Raw genomic sequence first — 12339 nt, 5'->3', positions numbered from 1 at the left:
CAGGGATGTTATGAAATCATATGTGCCAAAATGTGATCAGGTTGCACGACACCACACAAATGAACTTTGAGCTGTATAATTTGAGCCAGGAAACACTGACTGAATGTTTTAAAGAAATGACAGCATTAAAAGCTTTTTTATCATCTTATCTGCACATGAGAAGTTTTTTTGCTATCTTCTGAGTTGACCAGCAGCATGTACACACTCCTGCAGCTATAAATCAAAATTGAGGAAACAATGCATCCTTCATAAGTGTGGTTGATGAGTAGGGGCTCAGTGAGGAGTGATGAGCTGCTTCCAGTCCCCTGTTCCATGCTCCTGATGCCTTCAACCCTAATCTTGACTGCAGATGCAAATAGTCTAAAAAACGTCCCAACCAAACATTTGCATTTAAACAAATAGATAAAGGTCATTTTGAAAAGCTGCCTCCTCATGACTGCAGTGTGGGGTGGCATGTTCCATGTGTCCCTGCCCTCCTGACAGCGTGGTTAAAGCTCCCATCGTGGCACGCTACTCAGAATGGTGCTGCACACTTGGAATTAGCCACTGTAGGTAAATACAGCAGAGGGAGAAGAGATAGGCCTCTGTGTGTGTGGGTGTCACTCTGCTCAACAGCATCATGGACACAGGTAAAACCTATTCATTTGTATTCATCTGCTTATGTGTTATCTGACAGAAAAGCTTGTAGAATTTATTTCATGGCATGCTTTTATTAAAATTTTATTAAAATTTCTTGTTGCCGTTTTGACAGATATTTGAAGACACATGCTGATTAGAAGTAGATATTAAATAGATTAATTAGGTGTGATGGTATTGATGGTGCAATAACATTGCATACATTTAATTTATTGTATTCTATGTTTGGAATTTGAAAGTTTGCTAAGTTTATATATTTTGGGGACGTCATATTTTCAAGAATATCATGGCTGCACAAAGTTGAGTCTTATCTAAAAGATCCATTCAAAAGCTGGGGTCTTTTACATAAAGTTTTTTGCATGCAATTTCCGTTTGCATAATAAAGTTTGCATTTTCATTGAGTTTATACTCATGCTGCCCAGGAATGTCCCAAAATCATACCAGCAGACTTAAGAGATTTTTTTTAAAAGGCACTTTGACAGCAGATGATGCTATAAAGATGAGTGGATGTAGATTTCTTCAATAATCAGCCTCACGCTGCGGTGTTTTCACATCGTGAGCTTTTAGCAAGTGTTTGCAGCTAATTGCGTCTTTTTAGCAGTTTATTTGCATTCACCAAACCAAAGGCAATTTCCATGACATTTACACACCAATCCCAGAGTCATACACCTATATGCATAAAACTGTGTCACATTCAAATGAACACATTTGTGGGGATGGATGAAAATTTGTATGAAGTTATGTTACAAGTCAAACTGTTTCCCTCTTCTTCTTCTTCTTCTTTCTGTCTAGAATATTCTAAGAGAGTGTACCAAGGCGTTCGAGTCAAGCACACAGTTAAAGACCTGCTGGCGGAGAAGAGGTCCCGGCAGACAAACGGGCCCAGATACAGTGTAAGCACCTTTTCCTCTGCTTTTGTCCCGTCCTGTCTCTCCCCACTTCATTTGTCTTTTAGACCAAACAGCCACAGTTGACATTCTATTGCGTGGCACAATTAAGAGGTTGTCTTTTAAAAACCTCCTCCTCTTGTTTACATTTTGGCTCTTTTTTGTGCACTAACGATCCATGGTTGATCCATTGACCACCTGTACCACACCCCCTCCTCCGGGCTCTGCTACCCTTCAGCACTTGCAAAGCCAGTCTGTAAATAGCTGAGCATCGTATGTGTAGAAAGAGACACAAAGCGCTGAGTCCTGTCCTGACCTCACAAAGGAGCACTGACACAATGCTCGCAATTGCGACTGCCATGATCTCCTAAAACCTCCCCTGGAGGTGTAGGCAAGGGCGGGGTGGGAGGATTGAGTGGGACAGGTAACACAGAGACACAGAGAAAGGGCCGTGTAGAAGGCTGCCTATGCAAAGTTTGATGCATGCACACCTGCCAGCCAACATTGTCCTCTGCCATGAACAGGCCACAGACAAACATCCTATTGTTGTCTCAGAAATGCACACTCTCTCTTACACACACACAAACACACACACACACGTAGAGAAATCAGGCTGCGCTTTAGACGTATGCATGCACAAGCACGACTGGCTTTTCATTTTTCACAAACCACCTGTCAAAAGGCTTTTCCAGGACAGTATTCACTGTTTGCTCTGTGTTTAGTGTCAGCATGTCCACTCTATAGATATGCAGGCTGCTGAAGACTCGACCAATGTGGACTTTTTTTAGAGACAAAATACCAACAGATACAACAAACATGTACCTTCTCTAATGCTGAGAATTTTATGAAGAGTTTTATAACTTCAGTGTGCTGAGGCGAAGGTTGACTTCCTGGTGTGCTGGTTCTGTCTGAGGTTTTATTGGTGAAGCGTGGATTTGCTTAGTTAAGCCAAACAAAATGCCGGCTTTAGAAGTTAGAAGTGAAACGAAAAGCTAAAAACAATTATTGTGCAGCTGAAAATAGTTCAAAACTATAAATGCATTCTTTTCTCAGCTGCCAGAAATGCAGCTCACAGATCACTGGCTGTTTTAGGACGAGATCCAAGGTCTGACTACACAGCATGTACAGGCAGCAATAGGCTGGAGGAAAGAAACACTTCAGGGGTCAGTGAGTTCACAGATAACCCACTAATAGCAGCTTTTTTACTCCACCAAGTAGGAATAAAAAGCTCTCTCACAGCTGTAATTCTGCTGATCATTTAAGTGCATGATTACAGTAACATGTCATTTTTGGTTCTGTTCCAAATGCAATGCTCTGTCATAGTTTAGTTCACTGTCCATTTCATTACAGTTTGACATTTAAACTCTTTTATAAGGTTTACACATTATTACTCATTAGTTCAGTTTACATTGTAAAACCGCTATCAGGTGTGTAAATTTAAACTTGGTGAAGTTTAGTTATTAAAGCTCATCAGTTAGGTTTAGGTAAAGACACATGGTTTTTGGTCTTTGCCTGCCATGGTTGTTTTTTACTAAAACAATGTTTGCCAGATAAAGTCTGTTTACTGTCACATGATGTTCTGTGCTTAAATGGGTTTATAGCCAGTGGGCCTAGCTCAGGTTGTTAGCTGATATAGTTAACTTTACCTACATAGCTATAGCTACATGCAGTAGTTTCACTTTTAAACAAGTGATGGTCTTCTCAGTATATATTCAACTCTTTTCTTGGCTGTTACACTTAGTTAATAAGTTCACCTGTTATGTTGTTTTTAGACAAATCTATTACTGGTACTTGTTGGTTACAAGTATTGATGGTAATAGAAATGGTGCTGAAAATCAGTCTTACTTCTGTCTTTGCTGCCATAAGCTAATTTGATAGTCTCCAGATAATGTCCTGAAAATTGGGTCTGTATATTTTCTGGAGTTTCCGTCTGTAATAAATAAACCCAGTCATATTAGGAGACAGTCCATACCAGACGTGTCCTTAATGCATTAATATCAGTACGTAGTATATCTGGATGTATCTGCAGATGTATGTATTGGCATACAACACTATATTATGATTGCATTAATGGAGCATGATTGTGATTGTCATTAGACCAACAAAGCTACAATACACTGAGGTGGGTGTGGCCTGGATGGATGGTTACCCGACGCAAAGGACCTTGACTCAGGAGGTCCTCATTTTTTGATTTTGTGTGGTTAACTTTTGTTTTACCACAGGTGGCTTAGCATAAAAGGGTTATGGTTAGGCATCATAAACAACACAAGAGTTGGTAAACAGACACATTTTACAAAGGCCACTCACAGGCAGTTGCATTAACATGCAGCCAGATAAATATGCCCAAGGGTTTCATTTTTATGGGCAGAAATATCGACCCTCTGGTGAGGATGGACTGACACTGCTAAAGACACATATGGATATTTTTGGACATACAGTCTTATTTTTTGTTTGCATTAATGGAGCATATTGTATTGGCTGACATCATCTTATCATGAGAGCAGTAAAGCCTCCTCCTACTATGGAGGTGGGTGGATATTGTGTGGAGGCTGTAGTGGCATTGCAGTGTTTGCAGGTGCCTGTCCTTGCTTTTAATGTTTTCAGGTTGACTTACATGTTTATAAATGGTGCTTGGAGGGATAATAATGCTGAGAGGCACACAGTAACTAAAGCCACACAGGCCCTTACCTTGCTAATGCCACCTTTTCTCTCTGGAAATAAAGGGCATTGAGAGAGGAGATGGAACTCTGACCACAGAGTCAGTCTCCTCATGTTGGAACACGGTCTGCAGCAGTAAAAATATAATAATGATCTTCATCGTTTCACTTTATCAGCTACTCTTTTCTGTCAATTCCTATTGACTGCTGTGCCCAGACATGTACCTATTACATAAATGTACCACGACAGTAAATATGTTTCGTAGACAGGTCATAAATGGGTCAATTTGACCTGCAACATAACAGGAGGGTTAGGACACTGTGATGCAGAAAATGGTGGACGCTAACATCTCATCCAATAGCTAATCTATCTCAAACAATCAATCACCAAAAATAAACAAGGAATGTTATCATGGGACTGTTCACACAGAAAGTTGTGCATGTGCCTGTGCATAAACCTCTAAAATGTTCAATAGCTGCAACTAATATCAAAACAAAAGTGGTGTAACAGAAAATGATGTGCTTTGCATGGGAAGGAAGAGTTTTCCTCTGAAACAAGGTTCAATAAATCCATCACCATTTCCTCCCCCCCCCCCCCCCCCCCGCATGCACACTCACACAAACACACATAATGTGACTGCCTGAGCTTGAGCAAGCTGATTTCCATATGAAGCCTTCAGAGATGCACTGAGCCGTACCTGGGCCACATGAGGAAGTCTTGGCACTGGCAAATCACATTCAAATTCAGGCCTCAAAATTTGCTTGTGTCCCAGCGAACACAGGCTTAATATCAACTCTTTCATGTTAGCAATATGCAAACAAGAGATCCTGTCAGACCCTGTCCTGTGTGTCTCTATGCTGCATGTCTGCTCTCTCTCAGTGTCTGCACGAATCTCCGTCTGCTTTTACAGCAGAAACAAACAGATGGATGTTACTCAGATCCTTAGATCAACAAATATCAAAACACAAAACACTCAAAATGAATAAAATATAATGGACGTACCACATATTCATATGTACTGTGCTCTCAAAGTCACAGAACTTTATATAGAATTAGAATAGCACACCTTTTGTTTATGTTACCCCCCCCCCCCCCCAGCAGACAACAGCATAAAAAGTGTACTGGCCACCACAGACTGGTAGAACATCCACAGGAGTTTCCTGCAGATGTTGAAGGCTCCCAGTCTTCAGGAAGTACAGACGGCTCTGGCCCTTCGTGTACAGGTGATCTGTACAGCATGTCATGGCTGTGTCATCTGCAAACTTCTGGATGTGACACAGTTCTGAGTTGTAGCAGAAGTCTGAGGTGTAAAGGGTGAAGAGGAGGGGGGCCAGCACCGTCCCCTGGGGAGCTCCAGTGCTGCTGATGACAGTGTCTGATGTGGTGTCCTTTAGTCTGACGTACTCCGGTCTCTCCGTGAGGTAGTCAGCAATCCAGGACACCAAGTAGTGGTCCACTGACATCTCCCTCAGTTTGTCCAGTAGCAGCAGGGGCTGGATGGTGTTGAAGGCACTTGAGAAGTCCAAGAATAGGATCCTCACTGTGCCCCTCCCTTTGTCCAGATGTGCTTGAACACGGTGTAGGAGGTAGAGAATGGCATCCTCCACACCCACACCTGTCCGAGAGGCAAACTGTAGCGGGTCCTGCCTGAGCCTGATGCACTTGGGGCTTGAGGAGGTTGAGGATGAGCCGCTCCATTGTCTTCATCAGCTGTGATATGAATTCTAGTGAACATTCAAGACCTCCAAAGAAAGATGTCAGGACTAACTATTGGGAATGCACCATTTTAACACAGTGAGGAATTGTTTAAAATTTTGTACTATTTATTTACTATTTATTTAGGGGCAACAGTGGCGCAGTGGGATAGCAGGGTTGTCCAATAACCGGAAGGTTGGTGGTTGTTGTGTGTTCTTGGGCAAGACACTTCACCCTAGCCTGTGGCGCGCCTTGCTAGTCATTGTATGACACTGCTTGTGCAGCAGCCGTAACGAATTTCCCTCTGGGGATTAATACAGTATCTAAATTTATTTTTTAAGTTTTTTTTCAATGAAGATAACATTCAAGTAATCAGTCATACAGTCTAGACATTGTTAATGTGGTAAATGACTGTTCTAGTTAGAAAACGCTGATTTTTAATGGAATATATACAACGGTATACAGAGGCACTTTTCCAGCAACCATCACTCCTGTGTTCTAATGGTACATTGTGTTAAAAAGGCTAATTGATGATTAGAAAACTCCTGTGAATATTGTGAATACCATGAACCACTTTGTTTTAAATTCAACTGATATAAAGTCTTTAAAGTCTCCTCATGGTTATGTTATGAACCCTAAACCCTTTGTTTTACATATTATAATTATTTATGTATAAAATGTCTTTGTCTGTTTTGCCTCTAACACTGAGACATGAGGTACTCCACAAGTGATATCCATACCAGTTGATTTACCCGTCTCACCTGTCTTACAGTCTGATGTAGCTATGTGGACAGTGATTTTTAACTGATTAGAACTACACAATACACATACGTAGGTGTAAATCAAATTATAAAGTAGCTGTATTTTTGCCAGATATAAAAATCTGCTGCATTAGATTTTCGAATCCAAAAAACTTAGCACAGTTAACACAGTTATTTTAGTCATACTACTTGTGCAATTCAAATGTAGTCCAGTTTCCTTGCTGTGATACATTTTAATTAACTTCATCAGTGTAATGTACAATTGTTGTTAAAAAAAAAAAAGAAAAAAGCTTTGAAAAACATCTTATTCATGCTCTGCATTCATTGCAGTTCATGAAGGACTAATATCTGCTGGGTGTGGCTGGGTGCTTGTGAGCCAGGTGCAAAGCCTGTAAAATACAGACAGATACAGTGGAATGCAGCATGTTCTCTGTACAGGGTCACATGACTTTGATACTTGACAGGAGATAAACAAATGATAGAGTTAGAGTCCTGCCCTGATTTTAGTAAGAATTTGTTTACACTGGAAGCTGATCTTATTCTGATGGGCCAGCCACCCACGTTGACATGCATGGCAGCCTCAGTTCAAACCTTCTAACATTTAAACAAAGGACCAATCAGAAACTTCTTTGTTTACAGTTATAGTTAGATAATGCTGTTGCACTCAATAACACAATAATGACCATTTGATTTAGATTTTACAGTGCGGTTACTTTGACGTTGTCATTAATTATGTGAAACCATTACATGTTAATCTGAAGTCTCTTGTGTGCATCACAGGGAGGATCGACCAGTCCACCTTCATTTGTCCAGATGCCTGGTGAGATTGTCAATTCAAATTCAATTTTATTTATATAGCACTTACTACAATCAGATTAGTCTTTACACTAACAGTGGCAACATATTATATACATTATATATTTCTCCTGTCTTTCTTCAGGGTCTCACATGCTGAACAGCTACTACGGCATGAGACGCTCCTTCATCTCTGACTCCGACTTTTGCCCATCCACCAAGCAGTTCTCCCCTGATGTCTACTCCTCCACCCTCGGGGGCAAACCGCTGGGTTGCGAGCCCTCCACCATGACCAGCTACTCCTCCCTCATTGACAGCTACTACCCGGAGACCTTCGGTGACTACCGCAGCGCTGCCACTTTTTCCAGCTCTGGAGGGTCCTTCCTGCCCTCATCGGCCCTCTCCTCCCTCCTGCCACCCTTCAGTGGAGAGTCCTCACATTTATTTCTGGTAAGATTCACCTATTGTTATTAGTTTGATTGCCTTTGAACTATTGTTCTTCACCCTCTTTCAATTTCAGTGTCATTTTTAACATGGGAGTCTATGAGAGTGCCCTTCAATGAGGGTCATCTGCCAAATGTATCTCCTCCTACAAATTCCAAGCTACAGACTACAGTTTAGTCTTAAAACGCTCATTAGATGCTGCTCTATCAAACTTCTATCAAAAAATCGTTTCCGCACGCCAGGCTCTCAAAGTTGGAGTGGTTTTTGAGGTCTCCTCTGCTGTTACCATGGTGACAGGCTGACACACAGAGGCACACAAAGCTCTGAACTGCTCTGATTCTACAGCAATTCAGAGAAATCCTTCACATCAGCATTCAAAGCAATGCTTCAGCTGCAGCAATCAAACTTGATTGAAAATCAGTTTCATAATAATAATAATAAGGCTGATCATATTAAGACAATCACACTAAAAAATACAGCAGCTTCTCCCTGAATTTGGAGTGTTATGGTGTTCTGCAGACCCACTATAGTGCATCGTTATTTGAATGTTCGCATATTCAAGACTTAAGGCTCACCATCTTTTGACATTGCACTGTGATACAGATATTGGCTACTTGAGAGTTGTTTGACTCCTTTGTTGTGTTTGTCACCATGAAATTTGTGATGGTGACTTGTCTGACTTTTGGACCTCCATGGTCAGAATGTTCACACCCTATAATGCAGTGCCATGGCAATGCACAATAGTTTAAATATATAAATATATAGTATAAATATAAGATGAGCCTATGTTTCAGTGGCATGTTTCAGACAAAGTTAGTTTTACCTTTGTTTGTGGTTAATGGAGTATTTTTATTCTGATATTTAGAGACAGGCATTCAATCAGTCGGACCACACAAGATATATAATCAAAACAAGGATCAGGTTTGTTTACGCTGTCAGTTCTCATGTTGGCATTTAAATTATAAAGCCTCAAGCGATGTCCTCATGTTATGCTACATGTTAGCATAACGGTCATATGTGAACGGCCCAGTCAGCATACACTGGTAGAATACTACAATGCATAATATGGCCTGTAAGAAATATAGGACAAACATATAGGACAGTCAGTTTTTCACTTTACTTCAGATTTTTAATAAATTCTATACCAAAAATGTGATGATTTTTTCTTTCCAGAAGCAGATGTAAACAGCGCCCCCTAGATGAATTGCAGCCAATTTCAGTACAAAGGCATTAACAGGTAGTGAACAGCTCTGGGATTTTTTAAACCACAAACAGAAAAGTGTTTCTGTTTCCTTACGAAACAAAAATAATCAATAACTTTAGTAAGAACAAAAAATGAAACAAATAAGCAATATTTTTAGTGATACCTAAATATAACTTTTATCTGCAGCATACATGACTTGAGACCCCAAACAATGCAGAGCAGCATATTCTGCTGCATTTATTCAAAAGGAGCCCTCTAGAGAATGAATGTGGTCCTGACCGCTATACGCTTTAATATGTTCACCTCATGTTTCACATATCAGTATTTAATATCTGGTTTGGCTGTGGTGGATGACGCCTCCCCCTGTTCCATAGTAACAGCAGCATCAACAGACAACAACAGTGCACTGTTGGCCTGCCCACTGATGTGTTATCTACATCAGTCCACACCCTTTCTCACAACTTTATGGTTCCGCACTGTGTGGAAAGTTATCATGGTAACTAATAGAGCCTGTTCATTCTGTCGCAGTGTTCTGTATGTGTCATTGTAGGATCCACAATATGTAAAGCATGCCCCATTTAATATTATGATGCAATATGAATATGCTGCTGTTTCAACTGTGTGCCGTCACTCTGATGTCTGGCTATACAAATGAACCTATTAACGTCTGAAGTGGAATTGTCTTTCCAAATGTGTTTGAGACCTCTCCAAAAGCAACATACCACACACGGCTACAGAAATGAACAGAAACATTTATCACCTCCAGCAGGTTTGATTTGTATGCATTATGTCTTGCTCATATCTATCTGGTTAATAAGACCATAATGCATTTAAACATGTGATTATAACAAACTGCTGTTATTGAAAAAAGGTTAACCGCTTGTAAAGGTTTGGTTGATTCTACGTGATTCTGCCAAGCAATCAATGTATTTTTGCACTGAAAAAGTGGCTTAATTTGAATTAAGGCATATGTTCAATCAGAAATTGTCATTGTGGGACTTTCCCTCAACATTCTAAATATTGATTCCAAGCCTCCCTCTGCAAGACCAAAACCACATGATGAGTTGACATCAGGCTTTAATAGTGCAGGTTGAAACATTTGTGACTAATGAGACACCCCAGATAATACAGAGTAAACATAAATGTTGTGGTGCTGGGTTTTCATCCTTGGCTCACTAGTCATTCATTTGTCGTTATTTTTAAAGATTACTGTGGGTCTCCCCTTTCTGGTGTCGGTTCATGTGTGTTAATCACCAGCGTTTTCATGACGTGGCTCAAAACCTTTCCACTTTGTTTTGTTTCCCTGCAAGTTATTCTTGCTATCAGCTTTCCTGAAGACCAAAGCTGAATCAGGATGAAAGTTTTCAGATGCAATGGATGACTTGATTTAAACATAGTTTTTTAGTTTTGTTTGTGACTTATATTTCCTTCATTATTTCATTATTTTAAAGTGCAATCTTAAAGTTTGAAATGGTGCCATGTCATTTTTCAGTGTGGTCCCATCATCCACAGGATGAAAATCCCTAAACAAAGCTTCATAACCACTGATGGTACACCATCCCTAGAATAGGTTCTAAAGTGATGTAGTGTAGATGTGATATGTTTTTTTCCCTTTCTATGGGGCATCACTGATCTGTATGATGTCATTGCCAAAGTTCTCTTGTGCCAATGAGCTTTGCTCTATCTGATGAGGAAGTGAATGAATGATTTATCCTCTCCTCTCTCAACTTCCGGCTTTAGAGAGACTCATGGGAGCAGTCTGTCCCAGAGCCAGTATCCCAGGTGGAGGCCCTCTGTCCAGACAGCTTGGCCTCTGTCACTGTACCACCCTCCATGCCCAGCCCAGAGCCACCAGGGAGCCCCTCTCAGTACCGCTCACCCAGCCGAGGCTCCACCATGGGCCCTGTCTCCGCTGCCCAGTCCTACACCCTGCACCCACTGGAGGATGCCCACTACCACCCTTTAACCAGCAGCAGCTCTTATCCTGTCCCCACCTCCTCTTTCACCTGCCCCCCATACATGAGCAGCCCAGTCAGCGACCTGGTGTCCAAGATGGTGACAGAGGAATCAGCCGACAGCAGCCTCCCCGCCAACACTGACGCCCACTCCTCCTGGGCTAAGGAGGACGGTGTAGGCTCGTGGTCATCTTATGAGATTAGAAGGGCCTACTGATCACATGAAGGATTTACAGACAGTTGAACAGTGGCTGGGCTGACACTGATGCTTTTTGTACAGTTTTTATATTAGTTTTATTTACAATGAGAAAAGCATTCATTAGTAGCAGTATGTAGACTGTAGGGAGATCTTTTTTGGTCTTTTTTTGACATGATCAGAAAACAAAGTTTAAAATAAATAATACAACCATAAAGACTACCTGTGAATTAAAATATCATTAGTGGTGCACTAACCCTTTCATGCTGGAGATCAGCTTGGACAGGCATGCAACAAGGCACCATTCATGGAGATTTACTGAGTGCACATTCACTGAAAAGGCTGCCTGGATTTAAACAGGGTGTGTTGTTGTGCTTGTATGTAATATATATACATGTCTATACATATACATGTGTGTGTGTGTGTACTGTCATAAGGGATGACATAACACATAAGGTGAAGAACTGCACAGGACTCAACTCATTCCACACTTTCTTTTATTTATCTCTACAATTAACACTTGGAATTAAACTTATACAATTTACTTGAACATGTGGAAGCACTCTATAAAAGGTGACTTATAAGCATTTTAAAGAGTGATTAATAACAGGTGTGAGGACATTTTAATGGACAAAAACTGCATCAAAAAATGAGCTACATTTATGAAATTATAACAAGCAGTTTGTACAGTAGGGTTATGTAGCTCTAACCAGATAGAACCAAGAAGAAGAACTAAAAGAGTGAAAGACAGAAAGAACGAAAACAACTAAGGCTGGGGACACACTACATGACATCAGTCCTAACACATTATGAAAAGACTAGGGGGACACACTAACACACATGGCTTCAGCCGGTTTTTATGATGATGAGGGTCAAACACTTGACATTGCTCCTGATGAGGGACCAACTAAGGCTAAAACTGAACACAGCCAACATACCAGCTGGTGGCAGTAATGCGGCACTGTGTTGTTTGCCAACTGTGTAAAACTCAAGGAAGATGAAGAAGGAAGAGAAAGAAGAAGAGGTAAAGAAACAGCCCCTCGGCCTGAATAATTCAAACATGTTGGAATGGCTGTGACTGAGGTCGGGTCTGCTCCCTTCAGACTAC

The 12339-nt window shown here is 40.9% G+C and overlaps 1 protein-coding gene across 2 annotated transcripts; it reads left to right on the top strand.

The window, feature by feature from the left end:
• The first annotated feature begins 499 nt into the window (after window positions 1-499).
• Window positions 500-12137, top strand: pou2af2 (POU class 2 homeobox associating factor 2). Of its 2 annotated transcripts, XM_028419700.1 has the most exons (5): window positions 500-629; window positions 1429-1529; window positions 7418-7457; window positions 7578-7882; window positions 10821-12137. In XM_028419700.1, the coding sequence occupies exons 1-5, from the start codon at window positions 620-622 to the stop codon at window positions 11250-11252; spliced, it is 888 nt and encodes a 295-aa protein (XP_028275501.1). In that variant the 5' UTR covers window positions 500-619; the 3' UTR covers window positions 11253-12137. The 2 variants fall into 2 exon arrangements, with proteins under 2 accessions (XP_028275501.1, XP_028275502.1); XM_028419701.1 differs by lacking the exon at window positions 1429-1529 and having other exon boundaries at window positions 539-629.
• The last annotated feature ends 202 nt before the right edge of the window (window positions 12138-12339 follow it).

This window comes from Parambassis ranga, chromosome 13, assembly GCF_900634625.1.
Source record: "Parambassis ranga chromosome 13, fParRan2.1, whole genome shotgun sequence".
In the NCBI taxonomy this organism is placed as follows: Eukaryota; Metazoa; Chordata; class Actinopteri; family Ambassidae; genus Parambassis; species Parambassis ranga.
This window is presented reverse-complemented; position numbering and strand designations above follow the sequence as displayed.